Consider the following 13341-nt stretch of genomic DNA (forward strand, 5'->3'; position numbering starts at 1 on the left):
ACTCCACTTTGACCTGATATTACTCCGCGCACTGAAAGTGAACCAATCACCGACCGCATCACCCTATTCTCAGTGTTGTGAAAGTAGATCTCGGATTCGTTCATTCGTTACGTTTACTCATCATGGCATCATTGATGCAATGTATTGGGGACATAATTACATAACTTAGCATAAATCTCCATTCATAGTTTATCATGCGTGGGTAGAAGCCACGTTTCGTAACTTTTTCCAGTTTTATTTAATTGAGAATGATTGACAGGTGACTGACGGGATCACAGCTGGGTACATTTCAGTGATTTAGGCCAGAATTGGCAGAATAACCAGAGACCAATAATAAACAGAGTTATTTCTTTCATTTCATATAACTGTGTGATCACAACTTATAAAATAATCACCCAATACCCATAATGAGTTGCGTTAGAATGGATAATCCCTTACAAAAATGATCAGGGATGTTTCTTTTATAATTTTTTCCCCTCAATATTGTATAAACATGTCTTTGTAGTTGCTCCTCATGGAGGTTTTATCAATAAATCATCAAATCATTATTAACCATGGACATTCACCATAGTGAATTCGTGGTGAAATCGGAGTGTGAATATCTCACCGTTCCAATTCACCATGGTGAGGTGCTGGCACTTACCATGGTGAAACTGAGACACATTTGTCCAAAGGGAAGAGACGGCCAGGTTGTGTATGTCGGAAGAGACTAGAGAAGCAGGTCCAGGACAGATTGCCGCGAAAATTTATAAATAGTTCGGGAAACTTATAACATCCTCTTGCAGCATCCTCTTGCAAAACAGGGCCTACTCCTTACGCATCTTTCTGATTGAGGGAGTAAACATATCGAGGCCACATATCGAGTGATCGATGGCCGGATTTGTCAGGATGTCAAGCCAGCTTCCCAAACTATTTATAAATTTTCGCGGCAATCTGTCCTGGACCTGCTTCTCTAGCCTCTTCCGTGTATGTCTTGCAAGTATAGTGAGATGATAGCTCAGACCAAGGCGAACAGGCGCCTTGGTGCCTGCGGTATAAAAGAGACGGCCTGGTTGTACCTGTCTTCACAAGTAGTGAGATGATGGCGCCCCTTATACGAAAAAGATCTCAGATTCAATTCATTTCACCATGGCTAATCCAGCGTTCACCATGGTGAACGTAGATTTTACCAAGCTCACCATGGTGAAATATTTACCGTCCGAATGCATCATGATGAAGTGCTGTCAGTTGACCATGGTGAAATTGAGACACTTTTTTCTAAGGAATTAACTCCACTGATAAAACAGTTGTCAAATTTTCGAATCTTCATTGTCGTCACTGTCATTTGCTGCCACCTGAGCTAAGAAAATGGAACTAGACTTTGAATAAAATCAAAAATTCACGCCCGTTTTTAGGGCGTGGGACGATTTACAGGTGGAACCCCTGAACCAGCTCCCACAGATCCGTCATCCATCAAGTCAAAGCAAGCATGAACCTGGTTTAATCTGCGGTTTATCTTACGAACATACAACCTAACAAGACTCTCATATACTGTGCAATTCTACCAGCATTGCTCCCATTGGTACGTCGACTATTCGTTCAATGTAGTATTGATGGTCCACGCAAGGAGAGCTGGGGAGGAAAGACTACTTTCGTTTAAATTGATCAGAACCTCACTAGGCTCCTGAAGACAGGTGTAACCAGGCTGTCTCTTCAATCGCAGACATCACGACCTCCTGCCTTGGCCAGGGCTAATATCTCACTTTGCTCATTAAGGCAGGAACAACCTGGCTGTCTCTTCAATCGCAAACATTATACCTCCCCTACGAAAATTGTGGATTAACCAGGTGAAAATGAGACACATTAGTCCTATGGGTGGAGACAAGGTCCACCCTGTAGAAACATGTTGCACTACATTGGGAGAGTACACATCCAGATCAGACAGAGTACGCCTGGTAAACGGATAGGCACATCCTGCAAAGACTTGTTACTCTCTGTAGCAACATGGCGTGCAATGAAGGGGAGGACACATCCAGAAGAGACATGGTGCATTATGTAGAACCTGACACACCCTGCAGATCAGAGCAATGGCATATCTTTTGGGACAAAACGCACTAGGAGGCGAAAAGGAACATCCATCAGAGGAAAGGCCTACATGCCAGTCTACTGCCTCATTGGCAAAAGTCATTTCTGAAGAACATGGTTCTCCTCAGCAGATAAATAACATAGAGCCAATGGGTCTCACACATGGTTAATTCACAATTCACCATTCACCTTGGTGAGCATAGCAAACCCTGACTTCACCATGGTGAATGCAGATTCAGCATGGTGAATCCTTGATCATTTTCGTAAGGGGAGGTCATAATGTTTTTGATCGATGAAGAGACAGCCAGGTTGTACCTGTCTGGCCTCGATCGGTAGTACTCGAACGCCCGGAGTCTGTATGTGCTGCAGTTTGAAAAGTTTGGGTGTGGGGTATGATAATGATAATAGGCTTAATGAAAATTTTGACATCTGTACATGGATGATTAGATAACAGGATAAGGAAGAAGGAAAAAAAGAGAAAACTGCGACAGATTCACCGGGAGTCGAACCCGTGACCTGCCGATCCACAGACAAACACTCTTAGCGCTGAGCCGTCAAGGTTTTCACGCTGAACTGGAGATTTTATTCGCCACTTATATGCGGTATTCAAACGAGCGCGCCGCAATTGTGACAAGGTCGCGCAGGTGGCAAGGTGATTGACCGAACTAGTTCCAAGTAATTGTATATTTCGATAGTTGTACAGATTTTTCTCAACATATCGTGTTCATATACCTCTGTGATATAAAAGATTATCTTTGCCGTTGATTTAACGTTTGAATGGCCTTTTAAAAAAGGTTTTTAAAAATCGAGGTCAGCAGGGTCAGAGTCAATCAAGAAGTTGTTTGAAAGACTCAGGCAGGGTCAAAAGAAATAGTTGTTGGCGCCGAAGATGTCAGCAATATCGCGTATTTCCGCCCCACCCGTGAGATTTGCTCTAGTCACATCATAAGCACATTGAACTGCTAGTGAACCGTGCTGAATATGTACCGGCTACCGCTCTCTCCATCATCACCGACGATATGTGCCGGTGCCGGTCGTGCGAGGTCGTTTCAATGAAAAAGGCGCACGCCACTGCCGTACCGGTACCTGAGAAAACTTGCCGTTTTAGGCAGATTTGCGACGATTGAAACAGTACATCTACCTCATAGTTCATTGTACATGTATTCTCATATGACAAACCCAGTGGACACATTGGAAAAGTCACGGTCCGACACTAATACTTTTTTGCCCCAATGCATCCTCGAAAACATCAGCCGCCGATTCGAACCGTCCTCGATCGGTAGTACTCGAACGCCCGGAGTCTGTATGTGCTGCAGTTTGAAAAGTTTGGGTGTGGGGTATGGTAATGATAATAGGCTTAATGAAAATGTTGACATCTGTACATGGATGATTAGATAACAGGATAAGGAAGAAGGAAAAAAGAGAAAACTGCGACAGAGTCACCGGGAGTCGAATCCGTGACCTGCCGATCCATAGTCAAACACTCTTAGCGCTGAGCCGTCAAGGCTTTCACGCTGAACTGGAGATTTTATTCGCCACTTAGATGCGGTATACAAACGAGCGCGCCGCAATTGTGACAAGGTCGCGCAGGTGGCAAGGTGATTGACCGAACTAGTTCCAAGTGATCGTATATTTCGATAGTTGTACAGATTTTTCTCAACATATCGTGTTCATATACCTCTGTGATATAAAAGATTATCTTTGCCGTTGATTTAACGTTTGAATGGCCTTTTAAAAACAGTTTTAAAAAATCGAGGTCAGCACGGTCAGAGTCAATCAAGACGTTGTTTTGAAAGACTCAGGCAGGGTCAAAAGAAATAGTTGTTGGCGCCGAAGATGTAGTCAATAAGGCGTATTTCCGCCCCACCCGTGAGATTTGCTCTCGTCACGTCATAAGCACATTGAATAGCCTGGTTGTACCTGCCGTCATGAGCATAGCTGGTGAGGTATCAGCCCAGTCCCTGCGATTGAAGAGACAGCCTGGTTGTACCTGTCTTCAGGAGCATAGCTAGTGAGGTATCAGCCCAGTCCCTGCGATTGAAGAGAAAGCCTGGTTGTACCTGTCTTCATGAGCATAGCTAGTGAGATATCAGCCCCGTCGAAGGCAGGAGGTCGTGATGTTTGCGATTGAAGAGACAGCCTGGTTGTACCTGCCTTCATGAGCATAGCTAGTGAGGTATCAGCTCAGTCCAAGGCAGGAGGTCATGATGTTTGCGATTGAAGAGACGGCCAGGTTGTTCCTGTCTTCAGGAGCCAAGTGAGGTATCAGCTCAGTCCAAGGCAGGAGGTCGTGATGTTTGCGATTGAAGAGACGGCCAGGTTGTTCCTGCCTTCAGGAGCCAAGTGAGGTATCAGCTCAGTCCAAGGCAGGAGGTCGTGATGTTTGATTTGAAGAGACGGCCAGGTTGTTCCTGTCTTCAGGAGCAAAGTGAGGTATCAGCTCAGTCCAAGGCAGGAGGTCGTGATGTTTGATTTGAAGAGACGGCCAGGTTGTTCCTGTCTTCAGGAGCAAAGTGAGGTATCAGCTCAGTCCAAGGCAGGAGGTCGTGATGTTTGATTTGAAGAGACGGCCAGGTTGTTCCTGTCTTCAGGAGCAAAGTGAGGTATCAGCTCAGTCCAAGGCAGGAGGTCGTGATGTTTGATTTGAAGAGACGGCCAGGTTGTTCCTGTCTTCAGGAGCAAAGTGAGGTATCAGCTCAGTCCAAGGCAGGAGGTCGTGATGTTTGATTTGAAGAGACGGCCAGGTTGTACCTGTCTTCAGGAGCAAAGTGAGGTATCAGCTCAGTCCAAGGCAGGAGGTCGTGATGTTTGCGATTGAAGAGACGGCCAGGTTGTTCCTGTCTTCAGGAGCCAAGTGAGGTATCAGCTCAGTCCAAGGCAGGAGGTCGTGATGTTTGATTTGAAGAGACGGCCAGGTTGTTCCTGTCTTCAGGAGCAAAGTGAGGTATCAGCTCAGTCCAAGGCAGGAGGTCGTGATGTTTGATTTGAAGAGACGGCCAGGTTGTTCCTGTCTTCAGGAGCAAAGTGAGGTATCAGCTCAGTCCAAGGCAGGAGGTCGTGATGTTTGATTTGAAGAGACGGCCAGGTTGTTCCTGTCTTCAGGAGCCAAGTGAGGTATCAGCTCAGTCCAAGGCAGGAGGTCGTGATGTTTGATTTGAAGAGACGGCCAGGTTGTCCCTGTCTTCAGGAGCAAAGTGAGGTATCAGCTCAGTCCAAGGCAGGAGGTCGTGATGTTTGCGATTGAAGAGACGGCCAGGTTGTTCCTGTCTTCAGGAGCAAAGTGAGGTATCAGCTCAGTCCAAGGCAGGAGGTCGTGATGTTTGATTTGAAGAGACGGCCAGGTTGTTCCTGTCTTCAACCTGTCTTCAGGAGCCAAGTGAGGTATCAGCTCAGTCCAAGGCAGGAGGTCGTGATGTTTGATTTGAAGAGACGGCCAGGTTGTTCCTGTCTTCAGGAGCAAAGTGAGGTATCAGCTCAGTCCAAGGCAGGAGGTCGTGATGTTTGCGATTGAAGAGACGGCCAGGTTGTTCCTGTCTTCAGGAGCAAAGTGAGGTATCAGCTCAGTCCAAGGCAGGAGGTCGTGATGTTTGATTTGAAGAGACGGACAGGTTGTTCCTGTCTTCAGGAGCAAAGTGAGGTATCAGCTCAGTCCAAGGCAGGAGGTCGTGATGTTTGCGATTGAAGAGAAGGCCAGGTTGTATGTACCAGGAGCATATTGAGGTAATGGTCAATTTAAACGAAAGCTCCCCTACCGTGTATCAGTCTTTTGGGACAGTTGAACCAGGTTCTGGTCAATTCAAACGAAAGTCTTTCCTCCCTAGCTCCCCTACCGTGGACCATCGGTACTATATGGAATGAATGCATGTGGCTGTATGGGTGCAGGACTGGATGGTAAGAAGAGACTTTTTGGGAATACCATGGATGACAGAATGGCCCAAAAATTAGTGTTCAGATTGCAGATATCGGCTGAGATTTTAACGGTAATGCTATACAAGAGTCTTGTTAGGTTGTATTGTAGTAAGATAAACCGCAGATGAAACCAGGTTCATGCTTGCTTTGACTTGATGGATGGTCCCTCGCAGGTGACACTTGGCACCGTCTCCTCTGTCTGTCCCCTTCTCCAGCATCCTGTCGTGAGACCATGTAGACCTTTAGTCTAAGTCCACCGGATTTACTGATGGCTCTCGGTTGTTTATCTGCTGGGGAGGACCATGTCCTATATATCTGCTCAAGGTCATGCAGAATGGTTTGACAATCCCATATCCATTTATAGGAACATTGTCGCAATCAATCTGCATAATCTTGGGTAAAGACAAGGACATTGTCACAACCAGTCAGCCACGCAGAGGACATTGTCACAATCACGCCACTTTCTATTCCCAAACTACTCATTCTGATGGCTGGAGACTGTTTTATCAGACCACATGTTAGAAGCCTCATAGCCTAGTGGTTAACACTGCTGACCACCATGGAACACGGTCCAGACTTTCCAAATGAGAAACAACTACGAAAATTAATTCAAAAAGACTAGAACTTTATATTTATTTTGGAATAACTATTCTGGGAGTTCACATATTTCAGCACATCATTATACAGGCTGTTTACAGACAAATACTCTAGCATCACCGACGTAAGACTGTTTCAATTATGACTATGAAATCGACACAAAAGCCAACGCTAAACATGATGCCATGATTGTCGGACACTTTGTTAATTTCTTTTCAAAATTAACCAGCACTGAACGACCTTGTGCACTGACCCTCAAGTTACTTGAATAATCACGAAACTGGTCTTAGGTCCGTGAAAGTAGAGTACATGTATATTCAAAGCATGCCAATCAGACCACAAGCATTACCAATTAGGTCACGGAAACCGCAACGTCAATGAAATACTCAGAACACAATCATTTTGATATGACAGTGGTGGGTCCAGGTGCCAGGAAAAAGAGGGGGCGTGCACTGCATTTCTCATAATTAGTCATGTTACAAAATTTGATGGTCATTTTCAAAGATTTCCATGAATTAGGGAAAGGGGGCAGACGAATGCCCCCTTTGCTCCATACCAGTACGTAACAATAGGTTACGGACTCGAGCATGACAAAAACCAGCCAAAAAACCCAGATATTTTTTGGGGTCAAGGTACCATTTAGTTTGTTTTGTTTCGGGCTCATTTAAAAACGTTCAAATTTCAGCTTCCTTCCCTTGAAAAATCTGTTTGTTCTTTAGCTTGAGAGACACAATAAGTCTCCATAAAACAAGTAACACGGCCGGTGTCTAGGATATTTCTCGAACATCAGAGATGCCCTTGACCTGCAGCAAAAAGTCAGAAAGGTTTTTCTTGTAAAAATCTTGTCCATTGATCAGCCCTCACTCGCACAAAAACCCCTCTAAAAGGCCTATTTCTGGTCCAATTTTGAAAATTTAAAGATCCCAGAGAGCTAAGACAGAGATTGCTCAATTTCAGTCAAATTTAGCAAAGGTCTGAAATCTGCCAAAAATATTGAAAACCCTGAAACATGTGCTGAAATGTTCCCAATAATAAGATTCTGGAAGGGGTTCTGGTGAGAAACGAAAGAAAATAATTTTGCTGTTTTAAGCTCGTGCTGCAGCCCCAACAACCCAGACCAATAAGCCGAACAGCATTAACCCATTATTTCTTGCAGTGGTGTGAGGAGCTCACTTACTACATTGGCAGCAAGTGCAAACTGCAAACCCACTCTTTAATATAAATCAGAAAGACATTCATTAGAAATTCAAAAGCAATTACGAGCTACAATCCTCAACAAAAAACATTTTGCTAATTTTGCAAAAGATCTCATTATTAGTATTATAACCTGTTCACCCCCATTTCCTTACAAGGACTATTCCAGACTAGTCCATTCCACGACTAGGCCATTTAGTCTATGCATTTCCAATACCCGACAAATCTATTTTTAAAATGCAGGGGGGCGCGTTGCGGCAACCGTACGGTGCAATTACGTCAGCCTGAAAATAACGTTTCATAACAACACGCTTTTGAACCATAAATGCAATTAGGAAAGCAAATCGGCAAATTCTGGATTTTTTCCGCCAACGAAAAATCTCATGACATTTTCTACTTTTGATCAGCTATACTCATTTTGAATCCGACATCTCCTAGCAATTTTTAAAGACCCACACCGTTTGTCTTGTATTGTAATGTATTTTCTTGTGGCTCAGGTAAAATGGAAATAAACATTGCCATATGCAAGCTAATTCACTGAAACTTGGAATTACAGTAGAACCTCTCTATTAAGGACACCCTCGGGACTGAAAAGTGCTGTCCTTAATAGAGAGGTGTCCTGATCAGAGAGGTCAAATTGAATGGAAACAACCAATCTGGGACCAAACCTAGTGTCCTTAATAGAGAGGTGTCCGCTAAGGGAGGTTCCACTGTAGTTGTACAGTAGAACCTCCCTTAGCAGACACCTCTCTTATAAGGACAACCTATCGATTAAGGACACTAGATTAGCTCAAATTGGTAGTTTTCATTCAATTTGACCACTCTAATCAGGACACCTCTCTATCAAGGACAACACTAGTCAGTCCCAGGGTGTCCTTAGTAGAGAGGTTGTACTGTATATCAGTCTACACAATGGCATAGTTTAAATTCATATTCAGTACGTACTTAAACAATCAGAAATTTCAAATTCAAGTTAAATTTTCAAATATTTGAACAAACGGTGTGGACCTTTAAGACAAAGATTGCCCCCTAAGGGTAGAGAAAATACATATTACAGGAAAATTACTTGTGCTCGACTTGTAAAACACGTAACATTTGATGAAAAGTTAACAAAAATAATCTGATCCATGTCAAATAACGCGCATAAATGTTCTGATTATACATGTACTTGGAACCAAAATAAAGCGATTTTGTGAAATGACAAGTACGATAGTACCATGAACTGTCAGACATGATTGTAATTAAAATATCAATGTTAAATGTATTGAGAATTACTGTGAACCGCAAATATTTCGCCTTTTTTTTCCTTTATGAAATTCGCGAAAATTTCCCCCCAAAATAAAATTTTCACAATTTTCTGTTTAGCGGATTAAGAAATCCTCTTTCCATTTGAAGTTTAAATTTTTTTTAATCATTCGGGAAACGAGATTATTGGCAAACATTTGGCGGTTTATAGTACAAATGCACAATAGTTTAACCCTTTCACTAGCAAAATGTTTTCTCGAATTTAAGTTTTTTAAAATCTGGATCCAGCAGGTGTAGGCCTACCAGTAACGAGTCCCTCATCCACTACTTCAGACTCGTCAAGAAAAAGAACAGGGTTAAACTTCAAACTTCACCCACAGGTCCATCCAGGACAGAATCTCAGGGGCCAACATCCTACAAACAAGCAATTTTGGTGCTGCAACAATTATTGTGACATCCACTACTCCAGACTCATCAAGAAAAAGAACAGGATTGAACTTCAAACTTCACCCACATGTCCATCCAGGACAGAATCTCGGGGGCCGTCATCCTACAAACAAGCAATTTTGGTGCTGCAACAGTTATTGTGACAATGAGCGATAAAAAGATTGCTCATCTGCGGGTAGAAGCCATAATCGCTGGGTTTGATATGGAAACAGGTCACAGTGATGACCACCGCAAACAAGAGACTTCTGTCAGATCTCGGGTAGCTGCGACAGGACTTGCTTGTCTGCAGGGGACATAATTGCAGGTAAGCAACCTTCAGTGGAGTCTAGATAGGGATTAACAGAAGAGTATCCGTTACAACACCACACTGGAATAAAACTTCCATAACAAACTTACTGATTGTTTTTATACACACAGTATAATAACGCCGTAGTCCTGCACGAGAGGAGAAATCATAACAGAGGCTACACACACCTCTGCACAAAATATATCCGCCATTTTCTAAATCCGGCCCGAGCTGAATCCGGTCTGAGCTGAATCCGGTCTGAGCGGACAAATCCAGAATTAACAAACAATGCAATCCTGAACACATAACGCTTGATTCTTGCGTTTTTGCACCTTGCATGTTCTGCATAAAATGGACACATATCTTGTACATTTCGCTGACCAACAAGGCAGCTATTGCCAGCAACAATCAATCAATGTCGTCATATATTCAACTAAAATGCGCCTTAAAGTAATGTACATATAAATACGTCATATGTTTCTCTGTACAATTAGCAGATAGCATTCAAGCAGTTTTTGTCTTATACACAGTGCGGTAAACGATCGAGTCTGTCTTATACACAGTGCAGTAGACGATCGGGTCTGTCTTAAACACAGTGCAGTAGACGATCGGGTCTGCCTTAAACACAGTGCAGTAGACGAACCTGAAGTTCGCGCATTCCGTGCACATTGTTCCTGAATTTGGCCAATATCTGATTTGTTTACAATTTCCTCATCTCTCCCGAAGAAGAAGAACCCAACTTTAGACTTCCTCATCTCTCCCGAAGAAGAAGAACCCGACTTTACACTTCCTCATCTCTCCCGAAGAAGAAGAACCCGACTTTACACTTCCTCATCTCTCCCGAAGAAGAAGAAGAACCCGACTTTACACTTCCTCATCTCTCCTGAAGAAGAAGAACCCGATTTTACACTTCTTCATCTCTGCCGAAGAAGAACCCAACTTTAGACTTCCTCATCTCTCCCGAAGAAGAAGAACCCGAACTGATCCAAGAGTGCCAGAACCATCTCCTCCAGGTATTTCGAAGACTGCGTCATCATCTCAAAACTCGTAAATTCAGGCCGTAGTATTGTTGGCCACCAGCAGATGGCGAGGTTTTTAGTATCCATATTGTTCTCCCCTTGGAAGTCAGAGACCCTGGAGAAGAAATGAGACCGAGATTAGCGGAAATGAACAATGGAATAACGACTGGGAGACCAATTTCCTTGAATTTATAATTTTTTGGTAAAACAAAAAGTTTTACATTCATACAATCTTGGCCATGTTGACAAGGAGTAAGACCTCTGCAATTTACTGCAAGAAAACAAGTGAAAAAGCATGAAAAAAAGAAAAGAACACTGGATTTATAGTAACTCGGGGCTTGAAATTAAACTCAGAATATCTGTTCTTGTTTTACGAATGTTCTTGAAATGACATGCCAAAAGATCTCAAATTATTTTCCAGGTTCAAAATGTCATATTTAAGAAATATTTTGCAGTCATTTGCAACGCAATTTGTGGCAGGCAGGCAAGACGATCAGAAACAAATGCACTGTGGCATCCTAATTTGTAAAACATACCAGGTGACACAAAAAACTTTCGTCTACTTTTGGTTTTGAGTAACTCACATAATATCAATCATAAATTTTCCGAATTTTGCCCCCATATACCTAAGCAATAATTCTACGCCCATAGATCTCAGCAAAATGGGGTCAGAATTTGGTAAATTTATGATTGATATCACAGGAGTTATTCAAAACCAAAAGTTGGAAATGTTTTTTGTGTCACCTAGTATCTAAATTGGAATGTTGTATTCAATGACAATGCACTAAGACTCATGATGGAGGTGTTTCAGAACTGGAATTTGAGGGGAAACTAAAACTGCTAATTCAACCTAAAATCAGGCAGGTACAAAATTAATTGGAAAGGAATTGTTAATAACAGGCAGAGTTCATGCAAAACATGCCAGATATTAGTAAAATTAACAAAAGACGTTTCACACTTGAATCCGAGCTGTATAAAACTCAACTTTCAATGTGGACAATTGGTTCTCCAACTTGTCGAGAGTCAGCTGTTTGCATGAGTTCTCCAACTTGCAGAGGATCGGTAATCCAACTTGCCGAGAATCACGTGTAAGTCCTTCCAACTAACCAAGCAGAATTGAAAAACTTTTCTCCCTTGCCAGGACAAGACAGCTCGGTAAGTTGGATGACCGGCATGATCCTCGACAAGTTGGGACGCTGCTTCTAAGTGAAGTGAGATTATCACGTTGGATTCGAGTGCAAAAGGACAAGACGCTTGCCAAGAAAACGGCTGCAGTTCACATCAACATCTGAGTGCCGTTTATTTTCTTGGCCAACGTTTAAATATTAATCCATCCCCAACAGTGAATTAAGGAATAATTTGGAAGTGTTCTGGTAAACAGGGCTGTTGTTTAGACTAGCAGGCAGTGGTGACGTTATTAACACCTGCAGACGACAATCTGAGGAAGTTGACTTCTGATAAACCCTGTGAATAGCATAGTTCGTCGTATACCTTTAAGCCCCGAATACCGCTAACAGACAAGTGGCTTGTAAGGTATCACACAGCAGCTGGCTATGCCAAGTGCCATGAGAAACTAGGTCAAATTGGCATTTCAAACTTGATTGTCAGCGTCCGTTCAAAATTCTTAACAACAACGCCAACAGCGATAAGGTTGTCTCATCTGTTGTTAATTTCAAATGACGTCAAACGGAGTCATGCAAGACGTTTCATCTGAATCAGCTCAAGTTGGAAAATGACGAGGGTATGGATCTCGCGAAACATGATAAGTTTCGCTGTCGTTTTGCCTGATTTGTGGTTTTTCTGGTTGACTCTGCCCCCTTGTGGATTCGATAGGTACTACATTATTGCCGCTTCTCTTCTGCGGCAATTCAAATTTACAAAGATACAGTGTACATTGTCATTCTTGAACCCCAGACCTCACGGTTCACAGTACAAGCCTCATGCACTTTGATACTTCAGAGATATCAACATCAATTACAATAGAGATGATTTGTACCATAGCAATGCATGGGGAGCTACCCTAAGCCGGGACGCATTCTAGTTCATGTATCTTACAAGGTTAGTTAATAAAGCAAGACAAGTATTAAGCGATAAAAAAAGCTCAACAAATGAAGCCTGTAGTTCCTTTTCTTTCCATTCCACTGATTCCACAAAAAAGGATTATCTCCAAAAAGACAGACGCCAACATTTCTTTTTTTAGTCAGTCCCCCACTCCAAAGGACAAAACTGAAGTGGTGTAGTGCCTAGGGTCTCTGACTGGCAGTCTTGACGCCCCTGGTTTGATCCCCACTGTCAGCGTGAGACTGTAGGCAGGTCTCCTTGTCTTACACACCAATCTCCATTCAGGTCTTTAAAGGATACCGGCCTGAAATGCTCAAATTGGCGCACTGACTAACCAACTCATCTTCAATTTGAGCAGGAATTTGTCAAACAAACTTGCTGCCATTCAAGGTTGGCCAACTCACCTGGCTCAGGCAAAAACAACACTGTCGCCCACAGAAATTTATAACCCTCACTGCTGCCTGTGTTCTACAACAAGCCCTGTGAAATGGTGGGTGTGTTATGATATACGCCTAAAAC

General features: G+C 43.0%; 1 protein-coding gene across 11 annotated transcripts in view; it reads right to left on the minus strand.

Moving 5' to 3' along the window:
- Positions 1-6577: 6577 nt before the first annotated feature.
- The window catches only part of LOC135491978 (rho GTPase-activating protein 190-like), a 50704-nt gene continuing 43940 nt past the window's right edge, over positions 6578-13341 (minus strand). For 10 of the 11 annotated variants that reach the window (XM_064777986.1, XM_064777995.1, XM_064777994.1 and 7 more), the window contains one exon: positions 6578-10876. In XM_064777986.1, the coding sequence (XP_064634056.1) occupies positions 10684-10876 (193 nt within the window). In that variant the 3' untranslated portion in view covers positions 6578-10683. The remainder of the gene's footprint in view (positions 10877-13341) is intronic. The other variant, XM_064777993.1, reaches the window with a different exon arrangement.

The sequence above is a fragment of the Lineus longissimus genome, chromosome 8 (genome assembly GCF_910592395.1).
Source record: "Lineus longissimus chromosome 8, tnLinLong1.2, whole genome shotgun sequence".
NCBI classification, from domain to species: domain Eukaryota; kingdom Metazoa; phylum Nemertea; class Pilidiophora; order Heteronemertea; family Lineidae; genus Lineus; species Lineus longissimus.